Source organism: Eutrigla gurnardus (genome assembly GCF_963514095.1).
Source record: "Eutrigla gurnardus genome assembly, chromosome: 15".
Taxonomy (NCBI): Eukaryota; Metazoa; Chordata; class Actinopteri; order Perciformes; family Triglidae; genus Eutrigla; species Eutrigla gurnardus.
Window position 1 is genome coordinate 4896344 of NC_139938.1, and position 25183 is coordinate 4921526.

The 25183-nt window shown below is 42.5% G+C and overlaps 1 protein-coding gene across 3 annotated transcripts in view; it reads left to right on the plus strand.

The window, feature by feature from the left end:
- The window catches only part of LOC311025769 (roundabout homolog 2-like), a 73922-nt gene that overhangs the window by 21020 nt on the left and 27719 nt on the right, over positions 1–25183 (plus strand). For all 3 annotated transcript variants that reach the window (XM_084028857.1, XM_084028856.1, XM_084028858.1), the window contains exons 3-7: positions 19209–19366; positions 19517–19637; positions 20159–20297; positions 22646–22782; positions 25017–25141. In XM_084028857.1, the coding sequence (XP_083884983.1) occupies positions 19209–19366; positions 19517–19637; positions 20159–20297; positions 22646–22782; positions 25017–25141 (680 nt within the window). The remainder of the gene's footprint in view (positions 1–19208; positions 19367–19516; positions 19638–20158; positions 20298–22645; positions 22783–25016; positions 25142–25183) is intronic.

Genomic DNA, 25183 nt, shown 5'->3' on the forward strand with positions numbered 1-25183 from the left:
GCCCAGGCTTATAGGGACTATTATAAATGAGCAACATCATTCTTCTGGCTTTGACAATCTGGGTTTAACTTATGAGTAGGCGTGTTTGAATTCATTATACAGAAGAAAGGATTATCCAGACCATTTATGTCATGCTCGTTGTGCGGTGAAATGCCTGCCTCATTGTATTAATAGCTTTCTTTGTATTGTTTTGTGTACGTTGGCAGGTAGCTTTGTTGGATATGTGTTTCTTACATATATTAAACGAACAATGAAAACGCTCCTGTATTTCTAACTGCAAACAGGACCTTATAAAAGCCTTGACCTTGGAGAACGGCTGTTCTCAACTGAAAGGCCACTTACTGGATATCACCACGATGCCATGAAACTGTAGGATGATGATAGAGGTTTAAGGTGTATGCACACACGAGTGCTGACAAATGTACGCATAGTTCCACTGAACAGACAGGCAATCAATGAAATTATGTTTTAATTGGACTTAGGGCGAATTTTAAAGCAGAACAATTCCAAAAGCAACCTTTTGCTTCGGTGTCAGCTCAATTAATCCCTGATTGGAGCTAATTGCTTGCGGAAAAGTCTCTCTGAAACAACAGTGGATATGAAGTAGGCTGTACGTGCTTGGCTGTGTCTCCTTCACTGTTTAATGCAGTCTTCCTGCCAAACAAATCAAATATTGATGACAGAGTGTCTAATTGCCTTCTTTTCTGTCTCACTTAAGCTCTCCCTGCTTTGATTAACAAGCGTGGACAGGTGCAATACTGTATCGATGTGTGTGTGTGTGTGTGTGTGTGTCGGGGAATCAGATTTACATTCACGCACCATGGTTTATACATTAACGCCGCAATAGACACTCTCAATCAGCGGTCGGTGCCTGCCTGCCGTCCAGCCATTAGAACATTCTGGTCCGGCTTCACTCAGGCTATTAGCAGCTGTTAAGCTGGATGCTGTATAAACTGTGAGCTAATGATTGCACTGCATCGCAAATCTGAACCCTATAGCACCACATTTAGCAACACTTAATTAATCTTAATGGATTCGGAAATAAGCAGGCCAAAAAAAAAAAAAAGAAAAATCTTATCCATAAATTACTTTTCTCTGTTCCGTACCACACGTTGCCACAAAGCACTCCCCGGGGATGCTTTAACTCTCGCACATTAATGTATATGTGTGTGTGCAAGCAAGATCTCACTGTGCAGTAAGTGCCAACTAACACACACACTCTCCCGCAGAAAATAATTGTTTACCACAATATTAGCTCCTTAAATCAACCTCTCCCCCACTTTTGCCCTTCATCCCTCTCTTTAATACTTCTTTTCTTAACCCGTAATTCTGTCTTTTTATGCTGCAAGTGAACTGGGAGAGTTCGGCAAGCTACACCTGTGCAAGCTCAGTTATTTGAAGGGATGCCATTTAAATTTAGCGTTGAAGTTTCAGCAAGTTGTATTTGCAGTATTTTTATTTGTTGGCGTGTGTGTGTGTGTGTGTGTGCGTGTGTGTGTGTGTGTAGTTCCGTGGCGTTCTTATCACCTCCTCACACACCTGCTTCCCTTGAAGACTGAGCCTCCCCTCTTCTCATGCCTCCTCATCAAAGGCAGATCCAGCCACAGTTGTCGCTTCCCTTTCCCAGCATGCATTCCCCTCCCCCGTCTAGCTGGTCTGGCACGCGTTCAGCAGCCACCGCTCCCATTGTATCAAAGTGTTGTCCAGGCAGTAAGACCTCGCTGGTATCATAACATCCCCGGGTGGAAAAATGTATGCAGCTTGGCGGGTGAATGTACAGGTGCTGTGTCTCTCGGAGGCGCTATTAAGGATTAGAAAGGACTACAAACTGAAGCGAAAATCCTAAAGTTAGTTGGCACCGGAGGGAAAGATATTTTACTGCAAACTGCAGGTGCACATCACATGTTTTAGCCAACAAAGTCACTGTTATCTCATGTGTAATACCTCCTGCAGACACTGACTGAAGTAATAGCAACTGCATGTAGCAGGAAAGCATTTATTCCCCATTCATTGGCTAGGGCTTCTATCTATACCCAGCCATCTCATGATTGTGATTATGGGTATGCTAATGACCCGTGTGCCGTTAACAGAGTGTTCTTGAAATGTGTTTTTTTCACTAAACCACAACAAAAACACCACCATTAGAAGCCCCATCCAATTAAAATGCATCTGTGTAGGTGGGCCGCAATTTAAATGAGTTTCCCGTCAGCCTTTGTCCTCCTTCCTAAACAGATTCCCTCGTGAACAACAACAGTTTAGAGCAACTTAAATTAAAGCCAGCATCTAAAGCAGCAACCACAAAGAGAAGGAAATCCTCTGACGAGGTAAATGGCCAGAATGCGTTTAAATATATTCCAAGTGTGTTTCTTTAAATCTGTTTTCTGTAATAGCAAACGCAGGAGTTTCCAGTTTGAGTGCACAAGGTGACTTTGGCCTGTGCAGGAGGGTCAGATAGGGTTGCAACTAACGATTATTTTTACGATTGATTTCTCAGTTCAGTCAGATAAAATGTATGGAAATGCTGTTTTCTAGTGTTAAAATCTTCAAATTGGTTGTTAGTGACAGTCCAAAACCCAAAGATATTCAGTTTACTATCATAGAAAGACAAAGAACACAAGCAAATATTCAAAAATAAAATGGGAAAGTGGAACCAGAAAATGTTTTGCTTTGAAAAATGTTTGTAAATGACACACAGCATAAACAATTTTGATTTCATTTTTGTAAAAATCAAAAGTATAGCACATTCTTTGTAGGTTGACTAATCTACGAATTGTTTAACCATAACCTATTTAATTGATCTATATCATAAAGTGCACGGTGCAAACATTTAGGGCGTGTCAAATTCCACTCTAGTTAACCATGTATAATCTAGGCCCAGAGTAAGACGATATAAATCATAGATGTGTTTTGGATGAAACATGAATTTAACCAATCATAGTGTCATCTTACATTCCCTTTAAAAGCCATTGATGCATCACTATCTTGCAAACATGCAAAGTGGAACCGTAGCAGACCATCTACAGGAGCAGCAGACCTTTAGTATAAGTATGTTGTAAACCCCACTACGTAGGTGCATCTAGCTGAAATATGTGCCCTTTAAATAGCAGGGACATGGAAAATTGCAGCATTGCCTTTTTATCAGTATTTTTAGAGGTCAATCGCTTTCTGCTGCTTAAAAATAGCAATGTGCCAAAAATACACCTGGCCACACCTCAGTTTAAGACCAACATGCTCGTGGGTGCACAGTTGGACGCAACGTACACAAGGTGGGTGCTTAAATGAAAACTGTGTCGGTCTGACACGAGCAATGCCAGCTGTAAGTTAGGGTGATTATTACCCACTGCAACAAATGCACCAGTCTACACACAAACAGACTGAATGTATTCACACAGCTACTAATACGTTCCTCAGCGGCTCTGTCGTGTGGACACAGCTCTCATACGCCTGGAAGCAATACAAATCCATCTCAGTTCCGTAACATGGCAACATCCATGAATGTTCCCGAAATCTATTTTTTTAATACCTCTCCATTTTCCTTCACAGAACTAACAAGACCTTCAATCAGACGACCACTTAACATCTTCTAATTGCCTTCCTGTCTGCCATTGATGTACATGCAATATGAACTCTCCATTAATTTCTCTTCCTTTTCCCCTCTCTTTCCATCTGCTCTTACTCGTATATTGCTTTCTCCATACCTCTTCACAGCGGTGGTAAAGTGTGCACATTTTTAATTAACTTTGTGAAAAGAAGGAATGTCGTCGGATTTCTAATTAACAGGGGCTGAGGTTTAAGTATACTGCAAAAGTAAAATGAGTATCTCCATTTCTTTGTCTCCCTGGAGGCTGGGATTTTAGGAGCAATTTTGTTATGTCTCATCAAGCATCTAGTGCAGGGCTATCGTATCTACCCACCACTTTACTGATTGCTTTGATGATAATGTGTCTGTTAAAGGATTATGCTTCGCCGGGTGCTTTTTGTATCTCTTTTCGTAGCGGCATGCGCATCCTTTCCCCAGCAGGAGCGGCGTTTCTGTGGCCATATACACAACGCAAACCTCATCCATGCATGTAACCTAAACAGTCCTACCTCCAGCCATAGAGCTGTAATGCCAGCATCTGTATGTGTGGCGTGCGTCCCTCCCTCACTGCCGGCTCTGCCCTCCCGAGAGAGCTGCAGCATTAATAACTGTAAGTGGATAATGCCCTAGCTGGAATTCCGATCAAGGTTTAATAAGAGCATGATTCAGTCGGCCACTGGCGGCAGGAGGCACTTTGTGTGTGTGTGCGTTTTGCAGCCGTGTGTGTACACGTGCCTTTAACGTTAGAGGAGTGCTGCTGGTGGTTTCTCACCTTTTTTTGCCTCACGACGACAGAAATGGGAGACCTCAATGGGCATCACGTGTCTCTGTCGGCGTCCGGGTCGAGCTGTGGTCAGTGGAAATGAACAAGAGGATATCATGCGTCATTAATAATGTAATCAGGAGGGCAGAGGTAGATTCCTGCTCATGCATCTGTCCTCTGTGTGATCACAAACCATTGCAGGGCCCCTCAGTTTCATTCTGGGCTTGTGTCACAGTGCATCAATAGAGAAGATTTTTGGTCGTGGCGTGTTCTTTTGCGTCTAGACGTTAAGCATCGTGCTCACAGCTGTAGATGGAGCATCTCTGCGCAATCAACCGCCGTGCCGCTCTGCGTGTATAGTCTCCAGCAAGTATGAATGGAGTTAATTGGAGCACGGATTCTATACGGGCACGCCGTCAACAGCCAGTGTTGTAATACAAACAGACCGGTAGGCACCGCGACACTGAATAACAAAGTACATTACAGAATGAAGAACAGGGCCGTGAAAAAGCACGACAACGTCACGTCGAAGCGGCTAACAATTATTAATGTTTCCATGTATTATGTAATGTTAAGTTCCCCCCCACGGAGGCAACGGGACAATGCAGAGGGAGCATTATTCATGTTGAGAAGATGTGTGTGTGTGTGTTTTGCTGAGAGCCATTAAACATGCTATCTGCTCGTTGCCATTAGCTCCAAATGCTCAGAGTGCAAACCTGACTTTGACATCTAATCCTCTTACCCGGAAGCGGACTAATGCACGCAGAGGATACGGCCCATCCGACAAACAGATCCATTTTTTATGTGAAAGAGTTGAATGGCACAGTATCGACCAAGGCCTGTTCCAGTCGTCTCCCCCCCAGTCTCTTTTGACCCCCCCCCCCTCCCCCCGGCTCCCCGTCTTCCCCACCTCCATCCAACCAGATGGCCTCCCTCTAACAGAGCCATGACACCAGATGTGCAGTTCCAGTGTCGACTCAGGGACCAGCTGGGCTGAGTGTGCCAGTGGTTCTGTTAATGAAAATGGCTCTGCTGTGTGTGTGTGTGTGTGTGTGTGTGTGTGTTCCTACCGTGGTTCAGTGGCATGTGACAGTTGGGGAAGTCTCTGTGGGTGAGGGTTTGGAGAGTGAGCCACAGCGAGTTGCACTGCAGCTCAACTCAGCCATGCAGCGCTCAACAGCACACCCACCAAGGATGAAACTATACAGCTACCCATCCAGAATAAACATTCTCTCTCTCTCCACATTCTATCCCACTCAACATCTTGCTATCTGGCATTCGGTTGAGCCGTGTCTGACACATCCCCCCATCTCCCCTCATACACTACATAATTATATATTCTTTCCTCTAACCTATTTAGTAGCAAGGGGATCACTGGCCTTATTACTAATTCATACGTACTCCTCAAACAATGAAGTGACAGTAAAAACAGTCTGAGGTAGAATATTCCCATCTGTATTTGCGTATATAGGAATGTGTGTCTCTATTTTTGATATTTCTATTCGCAGATAGCAGCGCGAGTGCAAGCTGACACTATAATGAACGTCTCGTTCGGATAAAAACCTCGAGCCCCGGCTAATGAAGTTGTTACTACATGCTGCGCTCTGTAATTTAGGAATTTGCTCGGAAACAATTCATTATTACAGATTGTTCTGCTGATCAATTAATTGATAAGGAAACAAAGAAATCCTGTTTGCTTGGCAATAACTCTTGACAGCCTCCATAGGATGAAGACAGATGAGCTAAGTGAAAATGTTCTGGTGAAAGCAAAAAAAAAAAAAAGTGTTCCTTTTTGAAACGCAGAAATGATGGATATGGAAGCCTACACCTCTGTGATAGCCTAGTTATCTGAGCTGATTATGTTTTGCCTGTATCTCCCAGCATGGAGATTATGAGGGAGGGGGTTAATACGTACACCAAATGGCTGACGAGGTGGATGAGATTCTGCAAGCTCTTAAGCATGCTCTGAAAGAAAATTCTCGCGCTTACAGGATAAATCATAGCCTTTTGAAATTTCTTCGAAGGGAATGTGGAGTCCACTCACCTTTATACTGTAATATTTTTAGCATTTTGTTGAACCCAGAAGTGGTGGGGCGGAGTGACACGGGAGTGAAGGCTTCCATATGATGCAGTCCATTAAGCCAATGGGGGCAGAGATGGGATTCCAGATATTGGAGACTTTTAAGCTCTACAGTAATCCATCTTGCAGAAACCCCCAGCATACCCATGAATAGTTTGCACCTGACGTTCACTGATAAAACGTACCGAACTTCCAAAAGGACACGTGATGCGCTGTCGCCCCTAGAACTAGAATGAGGGTAAAATGGACATTGAAGTCATTGCCACGGGCTTTTGATGAGGCCCAAAGTATAGGGAATTTGTTGTCGACAACAAGGCGTGACTGTTTGAGAACTCGACATGACATGCACAAAAAAACCCGCTCCATGCTTTGTACTACTCTAATGCTCGTGTACTACGAAGCCTCGCCTCAGCTTGTCTCAGTTAGGCTGCCACAACTTAACGGTCTACATAAAAATGGCCACAGCTCTGACCATCCTGCTATGTTGATCTGAATGTTAGTGTTCTACTCCTATTCTGTTTCTATACCATTACCTGTCAACTAAAGCAGGATGTATAGACTAAGTGCAAACAGCTGAAGCTCTCCTATACCACTCACATTATAACAAACAAGCATGACCTCATTGAAATTAGCAGAAACCCGACAGGATATGTCTATATTCCCGCATATCCTGTACATATTGCTGCACGGCAGTGTAGCACTGTCGCCTGACAGCGAGAGGGTCCCGGGTTAAATTCCCGGGTCAGGTTCGGGTTCCTTCTGTGTTGCATGTTCTCCCTGTGTAAGCATAGGTTCTCTCCGGGTTCTCCGGCTTCCTCCTACAGTCCAAAGACATGCAGGATGGGGATAGGTTCATTGATGACTCTAAATTGCCCGCTGGGATTGACCAGTATATCCTGTGGATGATTCACTGTTTCCAGTTCACCTAACCCGCATGCCTTTGGACTGTAAGAGGACCCCGAATCACCCAGAGGAGACCTACGCAGATACAGGGAGAACGTGCAAACTCATGAACTTTGCTATAGCTCTTTTTTGCAAAGTATTTTTGCTCAGTGACTTTCATTTTATCATGACCTCCAATATACATATTTTATACAGAGATAGTTTAAGTTGCATAGCCTTGGATTCAGAGAATCTGGAGAGAAAAAAAGCATTAGGGACTGTGTGTCAGTCTGGAGTTTGATTCTCCAGGACTCTTAAAGTGAAATGAAGCACAATTTTAAGTCATCATACAAAAAGAAAACAAAGGTTTTACTTTGCGGAAGTATACAATATTTATTAAGAATTTCAGATTTGCAGTTTGCTATAGCCAGACACCAAATATCTTGAGCACAGCAACTGTAGACTCCACAGGTACTGTAAGCCAAGTAATAATTTGCCGTGGGACTGGATGCTCCGGTGGGTGTGTTGTTCCACGGCGTCTCATCAATTACATTCCCTGAGAGAAAACACCCGGCTGTGTTCTGTTTCTTCCGATGCTTGGGTTAATGGTGCTTTTCTCAAATGCCACTGCCAGCCAGTAATTGGTGCAACTTAACAATCATAAATATGGTCTTTGTAGTGCAGGGAGCGCAGGCTGAATACAGCATTATTAACTATGAGAATCCAACTTGTATTGATTGACCCCTTCTTCAGTCCTCCATATCTTCCCCTTTTTTTTCACATCTCAGGGCTTCTCGGTTTTTCTGAAAAACATCACCAGCCATTTTAGAAGGACGTTATAATGAGTGGAAAATATCCTCACATTCTAGTCCATCGTCATATGTATTTGAAGCCATCTGGGTGCTTAACTAGAAAATGTAATAAATAGCAGGGGAAAAGAAAACAACCATAATTTGTTTTGACACTCCAGAACTTATTTTTAAAAGCCGTGTGAATAAATGGTCACAGTCATTTGGCCATTCTTACTGCCTACACGTAAGGTTGTGGAAGGCCAGCAATCAGTTATTCAATGCCATCCCGTTACAGAATTTCTGAAACACTCATTTAAAAATAAAATAACTCAAGGTAAAAAAAAACAAAAGAAGAAGAAAAGAATGAAAAAAGGACACACTTTTAGTATGTAAGAATTCCCCTTTGTTTAAAGTTGATAGTTTAAATTGAAGGACTAATTCTGAATTTCAATAGTAAGCAGAAAGAGGACAGACTGCAGAAGCCAACTGGCTATATTTTGTTTGCACTCTCTGTTTGTGTGCTGTGTGAGTGTTGGTTGATTTTCCTTATCCAGAAGATTAAAACCGGATCGTCAGTGTCCTTATGCCTCGTACCGAGAGAATATGTGTTGGCATCCGTGTAGCGCTTGCATCTGTCACTCATTTATTACATGTCTTACACATGTGACCTTTCTTCTTTGCGATACTGTACGGGACACAGATGTTTTCTCTCTTGCGCGTCCGACCACAGACTGGGATTGGGGTTGGGCACGCGGTGTTGTATGCAGATCAGACAGTCAAGTCAGCGCAGACTGGCTCCAGTGTGACAGAGAAGTGCAGCCCTTCAGACTGCAGAGTCAGCCACACTGCAGTCAGTTTAACCATGATTTAAAGGGTTATGAGATTGCTTCCAGGAAAAAAATAAATAAAGAATTAGCATCCCGGTTGTGCTCTGTATTTCATCAGGGGGTGTCTCTGTGATGAGTGACAGCATGTCAGTTATAACTCTGATTGACAGCTCATGAAAGGATGAACAAATATGATCTGATCAAATCAGATAAAGCATGGGGCTAGAAAATCAAACGGGCCAGATTGTTCTTTATATAGAGAACATCTGAGCAAAGTGCATTGATACACGTTACATGCGTGTTTGCCAGGAGAGCTGCACGCTGTTCCTGTCTGTCTTCAAACAAAGTGACTCCAATGTAAAGAGAGAAAGAAAAGCATGCGATCAATCCGTTTACTTGAGTTGTTTTCATGAATACCTGTGGGACGTTTAAACTGATTCACATGAGAGGTATAGCAAAGTGTCATCAGCATATTGCGCATGTTTTTAGCTAATGTAAGAAAATGAGCAGGTCTGCAAATGTAGATAAAGCCAGTGTCTCATCTGTAGTTCTGCAAAATCATTGCCTGTTCCAAAAATATTTTTATTTATTTATTGTTATTTTAATTAAAAGTGTGCATGGTGTTTTAGTCATCGACCCCCATTTTTCTTTAATCTCTGTGTTTTGGTGTGAGTTTGCAGCAGCGTCAGTTACAATCTAGTCCAAAGGCTGCATGACGCAACACAAAGACTGTTTGAAGCTGCACTCCAGGAGCCACAGATTCACAGCTTATCATGTCTAAAAGTGAGCGTCGGGGCCAGTCTGCTGCCTTTGGCCCATTTGGCAGCCTGGTGGCGATTGCTCATCTGTCCCCAAGCCAGTGTGAGCACATCACCGATCTGGACCAGGATTAAAGGACCTAATACTAACAGCTGTGCAGAGATTAGCCATGTCAGTATTTACAGTTATTTTGTCAACCACTGCACCGCGCACTCTGCTCAAATAATGAAAATTTGAATTCTTATTTTTTTGGGGGGGACCTGGGCTTTAGACTCACTCTGAAATACATTTTTATCTTTAGGTAGAGATGGATGGAGAGATGCAGTGTGGTGGAGATAGATTGACTGGGCTGTTATTTAGGAGAATGTTGGCTGGGACTAATACTTGATTATGTAGATAAACACACGTTGGAAGATGACACATCCTTTGTTTCCCAAAAGAGTGTCTGGGTGAAGAGAAAAAAGAGAGAAAGCCTGACAGAGGATGAAGAGATAGATGATGAACCTGAAACGTTAATTCCTGCTGCATAAATATGTAGATAGATTGAGCAGTTTTATTTGTGTGCGTGTGTGTTTGACACTGTTTGCACACGTACCTCCCTCTGTGTGTGTCAGTGTGTACCTTCACCAGCAAAGAGTATGAATATGCATGTGTGTGTTCACACGGGGAACGACGTGCTCTCTCAGCAGATACTGATCGCCCCATGATGGGCGATCACCGCAAGATTGGTATGGGTTTTCCTCACCTATCTGTCTATGGAAATGCCATATATAAAAAATGTATGCCATTTTCTGAAGTGGCACCACAGGCTTTCTGCTGATAGATAGTGCATTTTAATCTGCTCAGACACTTTATGTGATGGAAGAGGTGGAAAGGAGATCCTGGGAAGGTGATGGAGGGCAGCGGGTCAGCGGCAGCTGCTTCGTATGTACGTACACGATGTGTGCTGGGTGGCCCAGGGTTTACCAGGGGGTGTGCATAGATGTGATTAACAGAGATTTGGGGTGAATAATCTGCTAAGCTGCTCAGTGGAGCATTGGTGATGGGGGCTGGGGGTGGTGATGGGAGAAGCTTAGGGCTCCTGAGACATATATACCTGGACCCCATCCATTCTCAAGGAAGGAGGGAAATGATTGACTAAGACCCTACCGAGGCATCAGCATCATGCATAACTTACCTTTCACGCTAAATACCAAGAAACTGTAGTGCTGAAATCCCATTTGATTTTGTTTGCTACAAGAGAAGACCCAAACGTTTAGTTGTCAACTGTAAAATGTAAACTCAAGAAACTTTAGGAACAAACCCCCCCAAAAACATCAGTATTGGTGTGATTGATCCTCCCTAAACCAGTCTGTTGGTGCTGTGTGGACCAACATGGTGGGTTGGTCCCGCGCTGTGGGATAATGTATGATGTGCCTTTTGAATGGCGTCACCTCCAGGTCACATGAACCTTGTGTACTACACTCATATTTGATCATTTCAGTTAATTTCCTCATTTAGAGATCAAAGGTCAAATCAGTGCAAACAAAGCGCACCATATATTATCAGTTGATGTGGAGGCATGACATTACCATATTAATTAGTTTTCTTTTGTGCCGAATGACAGCCGTAGTGGGGGTGCAGCGGCCCGCTTCATAGCTCCAAGCATTTATTCAAATGCATTTGCACATATCTATATAGTCTCCACGCATGCACATATTGTGGCCCATCTGTATGTACCCATGCAAAGAAGGCTATAACCAGAATGTTATTGTAAACACAGCTTAGTGCCACCATCTCTGGTGGCCATCGTGAGATGTGTTTGATCGGGCAGGATGGTGCAGATGCGCAGATTATGGCTGACGAACACTTTCTCCCTTTATATCCCACAAAATTCAAGGCAGTGGGGAAATATGATGTAGCCTGTAGAGATTTATAGAAAGGAAAAAGTGCTTTTTTTATCCTTTAAAGGGCGGAGTGAGAATGCATTTGGCTTTTTTTTCTCCATCCGCTTCCATTGTGGTGGTGGTGAGGAAACACAGCAGCGTGCATAATTCCAGTTAGAGAAGACGAGTGCATGTAAGAAAGCTCCCTCTCTCTGGGTGACCGCTGCTTTAGTGAAACAAGGCGGATAAAAGGCTAGATTCTGATCCCTGATTCATTTTACGGCTCATGTTGTACATCTCCCGCAATATTGCTGTAAGGGCCTATGATATCCATGGTCTGTGAGGAGAAATAATGTGATCGTCTTTTTATATTTTGCTTTCTTCTATTTTTTTTTCTCTTCATATTCATCCAGGTTTACGAAAACAGGTCACATGTGTCTCCCAGCCCAGTCACTTAGTGGGAAAGGTTTCTGGAAGATAGTTATCATTAATGAGAAATTCAACTGCCTTTAATGCAATATAGTGAACTAAGGTCATGTACAAATGTTTGCATAATGGCGTGCACACAAATGTGCAGGCGTATTTACAGTTGTATAGAGATGCGAGCTAGAAGGGGGGGGGGGGGGGGGGGGGATTCACAAAGGTTAGTCTGAGAGATAGAGGAATGTGTTCCCATGAAGCAATGCATGGAGACAGGAGTAATTAATTATAGATGTGGAAATGGTCTGAGGGAATGCTGTTTCTGTAACTGGAGGCATGGCGAGTGAGAGATGAGGGAATGGAGATAGGGGGGCGTGGGGAGACCCTCCTCCTCCTATACCATCCACAACTTCAATTTACATTACATGACAGGAGAATGGAGGTTAATTAAACATGACAATGGTGGGGCGTTTATTGTTAACCCTTCATGGTGGCTGACTGGCTCCTAACTCAAAGGCCAAAGAATGCATAAAAAATATGTTTTAGTCTAAGTGTAAATTCACATTCAAATGTCTCACGGAAAGAGGGGTTATGAGTAATGATATGCATAAAGTGGGCCCTGTGGTTGTGTGTGATAAAAATTGGATGAAAAGGAAACCAAATAAGAGCCACTTCCGTGTTTAAGAACAAATATAACAAATGTTTCTAAAGGGAACAGCAGGAGGGTTAGAGAAACTAAATTGCATTTAAAATCCTGCTAAATTTTGTGTTGCCAGAGGCGTGCCCACTTTTCGCTGTGCCTCTATTTCCAACCTTCATATTGATGCTAATTGGACTCGACACTAATGATGCCAAAAAAGCAAAGTGAAGCGGTGCTAGCTTTTCTAGCTGCCTGCTTATAATTTTGGAGACTGCTGACTTCAGTTACCATGGAACTACTCACGCTGCCTTGAAGATTAGACTTTATGTCGGGTTTCAAAAATGGAAATGAACTCGGATCATATTTGATCATGTGCTGCACCAATCCTTTGAATAAAAATAAGAAAAAATAATTTACCCATATACACACTCAAGCATTGCCCAGTAAATAAGAGTTGCAAAACGACTAATGAGTTATTATACCAAAACTTTTAATCATTGTAAGGACGCAATTTACCCCGCCTTCCAAATCAATATTAATTTACCTTTTGTCTTACTCGTGTTTTTCCCCTGAAGCAAGACGTGCCAATAATTGGAACATTGTCTACATGCTGGGTACCTATTCTTTCCATGAAAACAGGCCTTTAATTACTCATGTTGTGTCCTTCTGTGTGGAAGGCAGAATTATTAAAGGTAATGTACGTCTGTGCTGGGCTCGTAGCCTCGGGTGACATTCTGTAAACGCTTCCCATCTCCGCGCCGATCGCAATCCTGACTGATTGCTGATGACTTTTTTAGGGCACGGACATGTTTAGTTGTTTATTTATAAAAAGAAAAACGACTCTGTCCGCTCTGGATTTATCCTCCCCTCCTCGATTGTGCGTCGGCATATCTGTCTTGATTTCTGTGTCTGTCTGCTTGAACAGCGATGATATGTTGTGGTCATCAGCAAACTTGATATAAGGGCAGCTGTTTTTTTGTTTATGCGTGTGTGTCTGTGTGTCAGTGTGCGTTTCATGCATGTGACAGATATGGGACATCCTTGACTGCCGTTGAGAAAGTGACACACCCCTACAGGCTATCGCATTCAAAAGGGATCTTCAGCAAACTCCAAACCACAATTTAGCAGACCACTGTCATGAGAAATTGCTTAGCTGTTTGTAATGCGTTTTCATACACTGGCTCTCTCGCTGTAGGAAGCTGCACAACAATATTACGGTCAGTTTAACGTCGCAATGCCAGACATTAGACTCCAATTTGATAAATGTATAAAAGATTACCACCTGATTTCTGTTTTAAAGCCAGTATGCGGTGAGCTTTGTCCACATGCAGCGCATCAATTCTTTATTGCGTCTGCGATTCCCGAATGGAAGTACTGCCATCTGTTACACGCAACTACTCGCAAGGTGTTAGTGTCTTCATCTCTGCTCATATACAAGTCTGTTTCTTTTTGCCTTTGCAGTGTTGCCTTACAGCAACAGTTTTATTTTGGGTGGGGTTTATATACTCCCCTGCCAAAACACCAGCCTGCTTGCACGGGCGCACACACACACACACACACACACACGCACACACACACACACACACACACACACACACACACACACAAGCAAACAAGCAGATCGTTACAAAGTAAACAAAATGCTGCATAGCGTTAATTGGGCTGTGGGTTTGTCACCCGTCGTCATCTGTCTGTCACACCTTGTTTACTCACCGTTTGTGTTGTGATGAATGTTGCGTTCATTAATGCTCTGAACAGTTAAGTGCTAAATTAATAGGTCAAAGATGATTAGAAAATGCAACTCCTTGATCGCATCTATCTCCTGTTGATAATACATGGATGCACTGGGGGAAAGGACTACTAGTTTTGTCTTTTGCTTACATTACACTTTGGATGACACATCCACCGCTTATCAATACATTTTAGGATTCCAAAGACGTTCCCACGTTCACTCAGGTGAGGTTGTCATGTAAATCCTACAAAGCACAACACATTAGGAGGGAATGATGATGTGGATAGTAAGAAACCTGTTGTTGTTAAACTCCAGACAGTAACTAGCAGAGCTGCTACGAGTCGACAGCCTTTGAGCCTAATGCTAATCAACACTAAACACAGAATGTAGCTGAGAATGATGAGAATGTTTGTAATAAAGCAAACTATTGGACAGGTTTAAAATGCCATTTCAAGTACCTGGCTTCCGTACTGTGACATATTATCGAGTGAAATTGGCTGGTACTAGCTGATGTAAGCACGTGTCATATTTTCCAGGAAGAAAAAAAAGTGGAATTTGAGTTAAACATAAAAAGAAATAGATTATTTTTGTATTTTTCTCGGCATATCTTATTATAGAGGTCAGGAGGATTATATACAATAGTGGAGATATTCAGTCTGGACTAAATTGTTGCACCGACCGACAGACTGACATTGACACCCCTCCCTCCAGCCGTGCCGCCAGCTTGGCTTGAAACAACGATATGGTAGGTGACAGGGACTGAGGGAGAGGTAGAGGCCCCGTCATGACCGTCAATGTCTGGGTCCAATTTCATGGCATTTCATTACACTCCCAGACACATTGCTGGCACCACCGACCCAACGCTGTCACCCCTCACCCCTGAAACACAACAACATATTGTTGCTCATTTTTCTTCCTATGGCTGCGTGATGTCATCACACTCAGCGCCTCCGACTTGAAGACACTGCAGTAAAGTGTGCAAGCTTAATGGATGCACCAGACATTAAGCGTACCAGACAAGATAATAAATGCATTGTCTGGAAAATGTACTGCAGTGTTTGGAACCCGCTGTGAAGGAATAAACAGGCTGCTCTTCATCCATGTATAGACTTGATGTTCTAAATTTTAAATGACTTGAGGACCTTTTTGCGCTCAGCAACGTGCATCGAGGTCTCAAGTGGCGTGTTCGCCGATCTGATGGTGAAATCGATGGAATAAAATTTAAGGGTGCTGCTGTTGCCAAGAAGGACCTCAAGAAATCAGGATGCTAAGATGAATTTTCTCAAAAATGTATGACAGCCACACAACCCCCCCATTCATCAGGTAATGAATCCCTGTATAGTTATTTGTATTCAGACACTTCCACCTTGTCACATTATTTTACCACCCATTGTGCCATGAAATGAAGCCCATTTACAAATCATTCTCCTTCTGATTTGATAAATGAAACTGGTGAACGAGTGAGCCCCCTGAATGGCTCGTTTGAATAATTGAGCAGTACTCAATCAGACAACATTAGGCAGTGGTGGTGGCCCCCGCCATCTGAAATAATTACCAGCCAACAACAGAGTACACATGGGTGCTGCCTCCCCAGGGGCTCCGTATTGGAGACCAAATAGATTAGAACAACACCCCCCACCCCCACATCTCACATGCCTTGACAAACACCACCTACAGAAACCTGCAGAGGCCTCTTAGTGGGGACAGGGGAGGAAAGGGGAGAGGGGGGGCTGTCACGGCAGTGGGGTAATGCATACTGTCGGGGCTGAATAAATCACAGCCACAGAACCGACGGTATTTATGTATTTGGACAAAGACCCCACCCCCCCTTCCCTTTCAAATTTGCCGTAGCTATTACCAAAAGATTGTATATAATTAGTTAGTCACTTCCAATTTACTTAGACATGATTCACAATGTACACCATCAATCATAAAATAAATGAAAACCCTATTCTTTTTGTAAATTTGGGGTTTCACCGTATCCCTGAAATTGAAACAATAAGTAAAACAGGCAGAATGAAGAATTTGGGGACTTCCAAATGAGGTGGAAGTCATTTAAATGGCCTTGAACATTAATAGATACTATTATTTTCCTCTTTCTTAGTATGTGTTATCTTTGTGTCAGTTACTGTACATACACTCTATTGTTCAGTTTAACCATCAGCACAATTTAATATGACACAATATCCCTTCTCTGCCTTACTTTGTGTAGGTGGGTCCCACTTGTGTTGCATTAGTTTCCTATGTGTGTCCGGGTTTCACAGTCTCTTGAGACGAGCTTTGCTTTTTACAGAAACATCTTTAATGTGACAACACAGGAACGGGGAGGTAGTCGTGTCTGGATGAGCCTTTTCTGTTATGGAACGGGTCACTAAGCGTACCGTGCATATGTCTGTGCCAAAGTAGTGTCTGCAACTGAGACTCATTTAGTCCTGCACAGACTGGAGGAGATTGACAGCTGGGCCGAAGGGCCTTTGGCTCCTGCCTGATTTTCTTTTCCACTAGAGGTGTCCTCTGGGACTTGAAATCCATGCTACAGTATATCAGCAGAACAGCTTATGGCTGTAATGAGGATGAAAAGCAAACTGAACACCGAGCCAGTGTCTCCGTTCCATGCTGCCGAGTTTTACCAACTATCTTTTAGTTTGAGTCAAGAACCGTGCATTTGATTAACATTAGACATTTCTTGAGAAACTAGTGGTGACTACCATTTTACTAGCTGGTGTACATAAATTAGATTATCTAAAAGAGAAAATCATCTAAATATGATCTGTTATCTCCATCAGGCAAGTGTGAAGTCACACACTAAAATCCAATATGACACTTAGCAGCCATAATCATTCATAGGATTTTCTTTCCCTTTTTTATATTCACAGTTTATTTTAATGGTTGTCACACGAGGCTATTTTTTTTTTAATTCAAAATTGGCCTACAGTTAGTCATTTCACAAAAACAACATGTCATAAGGTATTAATGCAAAGCGGGCACAGCTCATTGCAGGATCCAAATTGCGATCTCTATTTTTAACCCATAATTCCAGCGACGGCTTACAGTACATTCATTCCTGTATCTCGTTAAAGCAGTAGCTTTTATATTGATGTTTGGGATAACAGTTGTGACAGAATTAGGGATGTTTGAAGATATAACCTTTTAACTTAGCAGCAGATTGCTCATAGTTTTGTTCAAAACACATGAATATGGCTCTTACGGGCAACGCTTGACAATTCTTGATGTTGTCGCTCCTTTGAACACTCAAACTCAAGCACAGACATCCCTGCCACTGATAAATTAAAACGGTTGTCCAACAGTGGAACAATGCTGAAAAAAAGAAATGGAATTCTAATGAACTAAAGGTGTTTATGTTCAAGACATTAAAAAAGGCTATTTTGACATATTTCACCAACTGTATTTAAAGTAGCTGTCATAAATCCCGACTCTCTTCCCCCTCAGTCTTATAGAATAGTTGCCTTTCTTCTACCTACAGTATTGAGTCCTCCACAGAAAAGTATGCTGGACTTTCAGTGTATTTTTCTAAAGCACAGTGTACCTCTCAGTAACATTTGCTGCTGCTGTAATTTGCTGCACTTGATCCCTGGTCATTCCATAAAGCTTCATAAAGGAGTGATTCAGTCAGTATCCCTGGCCAGTGGTGCTTCCAATGCCGAGTAACCAAGGTCTGACCTTGTATCGGCTACAAAGCACAGGCCCACGTCCTCGCTGCTGTTTTCATCCAAGGATCCAGGAAAAGAAAATCGGTCTCCAACGGCTCTGTTTTATTAGACAAAATAATAACTGTGAAAATTGGATATTTGAAATCACACAGTGCAGCCTACGATAATTAGATTGTATTGATTATTACAGAATATCACATTAAATCCTATTCCAGGTTCCCAGAGGATGAATTTGAGGGATTCGGTCCCCCACTGACTTTCCTTCTTCTGTAGCACAATCATTAGGCCAATAGCTGCATACTTTGCTACTCATACTATACATGTACACAAGAAGTACTTTCACTTTAATGAACTGAGCTCATTCATACTCCCCAGAGGATGAACTTGTTTCATTATGGACTCCATAAACCTTCCTTTTAACACAAGCTCCAGGTAGAAAATGTCTGCCCCAACCTGTGTGTTACTGCCAACAATTGTGGGTTTACAAAAAACAACAATAAGGGACCGTTCGGTATTTATGGAATGGACCACCGGAGCAAATAAACAGGGTCATGTACAAATCAATTAAATTGCTGGTGGGGTTACGCATAAAGTGATCAGAGGTCCAAAAATCCTCCGATGGGTCTTAAAATAAATAACAAACAGTCCCTAAGCACTGGTGTTTCAATGTGTTGTGAACTTAAGAAATGTATCAGTTGTTTTTATAACTGTGAGATGCAAGGAAATTAGTGTCAGAACTGTTGGGCTGTAGATATCCAGTGTTTGTTTTTGAATTTTTAATGCATAATCTTTAACTCCTAGACTTCTTTATGTCTTTCTTCTGGAGTTTTACCTTCCTTTTATGCTCTTCTGGTAGACGTCTTTCCCATGTATATTGTACTGTTAATCCTACCTGGCTTTACATCCACTTACATTTAGCAACTGAGATCAAAGAAGAGCCTGTGCTTATTCCCCTCGGGGGGACAGCTGTATTATTAAAGACAGGGATTGCTGAGCGTCCTGTGAGGCAGTCTACTTGATAGAATCATCCTTGGGCTCTTACATTAGGAAAAGGTGGTGGAGGTCAGCAAGCAGAGACAGCTCAGTCTTGGAGCGACGTTCTGGTTCACGTAATGGAATCTGATGAAACTTCACTCTAATTGACTGAAGGAGCCACCGTTGCTGTGAGTAACCACCCATTCTCTCTTTTGTCTCTCAGTGTTACGCGACGACTTCAGGCAGAACCCGCAGGACGTGGTGGTGGCGGTGGGAGAGACTGCCAGTCTCGAGTGCCAGGCTCCACGCGGGCACCCTGAACCCACCACCTTCTGGAGGAAAGATAAAGCTCGCCTTGACCTCAAAGATGACAGGATCACGGTGTGTTACTCCCCAGGGAGCACTCTCGCAAGACCCCCAACACTCTGAATCACATGCTCAGTGATTCACAGGTTTACCTGAAGCTGTTACAATGGAAAGCACTTTGTATTGAGCTGGTTCGTTGTAATGCATTTTATTTTCTGTTGCCAGGTTCGTGGAGGAAAGCTAACCATCTCAAATACTAAGAAGAGCGACGTGGGGATATATGTGTGTGTGGCAGCCAACATGGTTGGGGAGAGAGAGAGCGAAAAAGCTCAGCTCTCTGTGTTTGGTAAGAAGTCTGACATGCTATTTGCCTGGCTAAAAAAAATAAAGCATTTTGTCTCAGTTATAACTGAACACTGGTTTATACAGCAGAGATCTTCAACAGGGGGTCTGCAGAGTTACTGAAATGATTTGATCCCAAGTTTTTTTCTTCCAAAAATGTAAATATGTCCACAAATACACATTAACATGAATACAACCTATAATAAGAAAATATAAACCTTCCTATTTGTTGAATTTGTTATGAGGTCAAATTGTGAAGTAGAAATGCCAATATAGAATTGAAATATGTCCTCTAAATATATTAATCTAACTATTTTTATTTTAATGGCTTAACATTGTATACATACATCATTACAAAGTATGTTTATACATGGCACTATAAGCTGCACTACACATTATTATTGGCCCTGATATCTAGTTTCACTATCAGCCATGGGGGCTGAAAAAACATTGAAGACCTCTGTTGTACAGTATTAACCACCCTGTCTGTTTCATCATCCATGTTATGTGTACGCCCACATCCAGAAAGACCAGTGTTTGTGCAACGGCCGGTGAACCAGGTGGTCTTAGTTGATGAGCCTGTGGAGTTCAGGTGTCAGGTCCGTGGTGACCCCCCTCCCACGCTGCGCTGGAAAAAGGAGGACGTGGACATTCCCCGCGGAAGGTGAGGGACGCCATGCTCGACTGAATGTGTATATTTACACACTCAATATTGGAAACACAGCTAATTAGTCACTTTTAAGAATGGAGAAACACTTTAATCTTTATGACATAAATCGTTTATTAGAAGCAGAGAATCTCATTTTTTGCTGTTTGAACTACTAGATGAAAGCCCTTGGTTGCTTTTGAGTAATTTCACTTTCAAGTACCGCTGTGTGGTACTTATGTGTGTGTGTGCCTGTGTGTGTGTGTGTGTGTGTGTGTACATAAGTAATATGCAGATATCAACATAAGAGCCTTGTTTAATATAAAATAATCCCATACAGAAAACCTACAAGGAATAGTACCAGTATGGGAAGCCTTTTAATGTCCAGCCAGTCAGAATTAATTTCTGTGGCCATTTCTTTGGTAGTTTGTGTTGCTGCTGTATTGGATTGCATCACATTCGAAGGTGTTCCTGTGGTTTGGTTCACCCTTGTGTACCCACATCATAAGCACATGTTAATTGCCTTTCAATCCCATTGGAGCACTTATTTTTTGAGTCATGATCAGCCTGTCATGTGGGTCTTAATAGTTACTGCTCAGCGCTTTATACTTTTAATTACTGGGTGTCTCGTTATGCAATCTTGCCATCCATCAAAACCGTTTTCATTTCTTTTCTGGGCCTGAGTTTAACATCCTTTTTCTTCGTTTTAATCATAGCAAACTATTAACTATACATAAGAAACATGGTAGCTTTTATTGGACTGGAGAATGTTTTTATGGCTAAATTGGCTTGAACAACAATTCAAATGTACGTAATAGATAACAAACACTTTAATAGATAACACTTTAATTTAATCATAAATACTGTACTACACTGTAGCATTTCCTTATCATCTGTTTGACTGGCTTATTCATCAGAATTCTCCTCTTGATTTTGATTGATGGAAATAAGTCAGCTAAAACTAATGATGTATATATAATGAACTATGTAATTATGTATAAATAATTAACTTATATGTTCTTGGATATGTATTAAATCACCACTAGAACTCCTATCAGCATCAAGTGAATCAAACACAGGAGTATCAAGTGAAAATATAAATCTTTAGTAAACATGGTTCAACTATGTTACGTTCATTATTTAAGAGACTGATAAACATCAACCGCTTCAAATAGGGAAACATTTAGTTGGGCTAAGTTGAACTAACACCCGTAAAAAGGCATTACTGCTATTTGAGAACCCTCTCTGCTCTGTCATATATGTTGCTAGGTGGAATACCTGCCTGTCTCTCTGTCTGCTCGTCTGTCTGCCCACCTGTTGTGTCCTCTACCTCAGTACCCCTTGACTCTAGAAGCATGTCCTACTTTCAGACCCGCCTCGCCTCACTTCCCTCCTTCCACTTCTTTCATTCTTTTCCGTAAACCCGTCAGCCTCCTGGGGAAGCCTGTATCTGGGTCAGAGATGTGCCGTGAATGGAGTCCTCTGCAGACTCTGGACAGACCCCCACAGCCTCCATCGATATTCTGCCCACACCCTTTCGAAACATCTATTTCAAATGTGCCTTTTTCTCACCCCTTCTGCCATTTCTCTGCCTGACTTGCCTCTCATCTCTGAATCAGTATGGCTGGCTACACAATTTCACAGGATCTCTAACGCCAAAAGGGACCCCAGAGAGGGAGAGCCCGACTCCTTGCTCTTCTCCTCCTTCTGCCTGTAGCCCCTCCGAGGCCCTTATCTCGACTCTGGTCGCCGAGATGTTTCTCCAACTCTGACTGCACTGCTGCTGCCTTGCAGTACGCTGCACTGGTGGAGGCACACTGATGCATGGAAACGCATCTATGAATTAGTCATTTCTTACTGCTCAGCTCATTCATCAAATTCAGTTTGTCAGACTGTGCCACTCCCTTACTCCCAGACTGTTTGTCTATCTCTCTCTCTCTGTCTCCCTCTCTTTTCGCTGGCTCTCTCCCACACAGATGCACTCACACGCATAGCATACTGCAGCCCCCACACCACAGTGGGTGGCTCCTCTTTATAAATATTGAAATAGTGGAACAGTCAGGGTTCCAGCTGAAAGCACCTTTCATTTTGCCGTGCCTTCATCTCAGCATAATTGCTCCCCGTTTTTTTTCTGCTTCTGTGGAAGACTGGGTGCAGCAGGGAGTCTTCAATTGTCTAAGAAAGTGTGTTTTTATTCTATCAACAATCACACAACCTAAATAAAAGCTTCCGTTGAAAACATCACACACCTTGGTTTGTTTGTTGGCTGTATTTATTTTTGTTTAAATGAACATTTTTGATATGCATGATTGTTTGTGATCTTCCCGTTTTCTGAAATCAACTTGCCTCGATGTCACTGTCTCCAGGTATGACATCAGATATGAAAAAGAGGACTTCCTGCTGAGGATAAAGAAGGCGTCCGTCAGCGATCAGGGAACCTTCAGCTGCCTAGCAGAGAACCGCGTGGGTAAACTGGAGGCCTCTGCCTACCTGACGATCAGAGGTGGGTAACTGCTCGTGGACTCACTCGTAGCAAAGCTCATAACCTATCCCTGATATTTTTCTGTGTCTCCCAAAGCAGGCCACAGGACAATCAGTCCTTTATTGCCCACTTTACGAGCGTTATTGGCCCCCTGCTGAAGGGCTGGGCTTGGCCTCAGCTTTTCTTTCATATAGCAGGGCTGATGTAGTTGATTGCTCCAGATCTCCAGCCAGGCTCCAGATATGAACAATCTAACCAGCTTTAAGTGAACTGTTATGACTTCTCCTGGGGGTCTCATTCTCCATCCAGCCCACTCACTCCATATTTACACCATATCAATGTGCGGAAGTGATTTCATAGCAATGGTTGATATTGCAAAAAAAAAGAAAAAATAAATATTGCTATTTGGCAAATTAGACCCCCTCTGCGTTTTGCTCTTTATCAACAAAAGAGCATGACAACTTTATTCTTACAATTTAAGAAAACAAACAATTGTCTTATAACATATTCCTAACACCTTGATACATCGCACATCATCAGAGACACATACATTACCATTCATTCCTTATTTATTTCTTCATACGTTATACATTGGATTCTTATTGTTATTCCTATAACTCATGCATGAGCAATATAGCTCTTAAATTAAGTCAGATTGGTGCTTGGGTACAATGTAGTAGACATGTGTAGTGAATAAACACAGATCACTAATATAAAAACTGCACTAAGGCTGTGGACCAGACATTTGCTGATAGACGGGAGATTTCTTATCAAGAAAAAAAGCAAGACATGAATTGAATGTTTCACTTTATTTGTTTGTTTAGGTTAAGTATTTCTCCTGATTAAAGTTCTTATTGGACTGATGGTGCAACCAAAACAAATACATAACAGGCAGCCATGCCAATGATTTTAACTTCGTAATAATTATAATTTGTGATTTAATTTAATCTATTCAAAGCCTGGCGTTGTCAAAGGTCTGTTTCATTTACATGAGAAACTTGATATACAAACAGATCTGTAAACTGTGTGAATGTGTGCATCCTATAACATAACTTTTGAGGAGTAAATTGTTCAGCCAACAAGTTTTTTTTTGGCAACGGTTACTCTTCCTCCTAAAGTTGCCTCCAGTTGCCATTTCCCTGAGGATTATACTTTTGGTGACTGAGCTCCACCCTCCTCTCCACCAGACATCATGGATGGAAAGGAAGGTTACCATATTGTAACCTTTGTTCTATTAGGCAAACTCATCTGTTGGACTAAAACTAAAACTTTCCACCAATCATGAGTGTGCCTTCTCCTCTAAAAGTTTGCATAAACATAGCTGGCCAATCAAGATGTGCCAAATATGTGCAGACAGGCAGCACGCAGGGCTGTCTCCCATCCTACACCCTCTTGAGCATCGTGGGCGTTTCATAGAGAGCTCCACCTGTCTTTATAGAACTAGGGTTACAGTATCGTAACCTTCATTCTAATTTACACAAGCCCCGCCCTCTACTGGACTCTGTGGCTACGGTGGGTGGAGCCTGACAAATGCACGCCCTTTCATGCATTTTCCCAGTGGTGGAATGCATGCTGTAATTGGTGGAGCGTGTTATACCCACAGAGTCCAAAAGGGGGCGGAGCCTGTGTGAGTTAGAAGCCGACTCCATCTCATTCATTTCTGATTTTCATTCTTCTTTTTCTGTCCCTCTGTTCTACTCCTCTGCTCTCCTTCTCTCTGTCGTGTGTTGATCTCACCCACACCATTTTTGTGTCACCAGCTCGCCCCGTCGGTAAGTAAGAGCTGATCCCATTATGCATGCGTTGCTCTCTCTCTGTTTTTGATCACACACTTGTATGCATGGATTGTTGTGGCATTCCACGATCACATTCATCAAACTAATATTGGACATGCATATATACATTGTTACGATCACCCCCTTACTTCCTCGGGCAGTTTGGACTTACCACCTCAGCCAGTCCAGATACAGTATGACTGATATGTCCTAATTCAAGAACACAAATTCAGAGGGAACGTTATAGCACCCTTCTTAGTAGTTGATATCACTCACTCTGATGTTGTGGCAGCTTGTGTGATTGGCATAGTCAAGAAATAGTTCTTAAAGAAATAACAAAGACCTAGTGCATGATCCTTTTAGCTTGCAGTTGGACCTCCAGTCCAAGCACTTTGCTTTCTAAACTGGTCCTTCTCTATACACACTTTGGAAACCAGTGTGTGTCTATTGTATTATGGTTTGTGTCACCTTTCACCTCAGAGGCGCCCCAGTTTGTGGTGCGACCCCGTGACCAGATTGTGGCGCAGGGACGAACAGCGACCTTCCCTTGTGAGACCAGAGGAAAACCTCAGCCCACTGTCTTCTGGCAGCGAGAGGGTAGCCAGGTGAGGACACCGATTTTTACAAAAATGTACTTTTTTAAATGT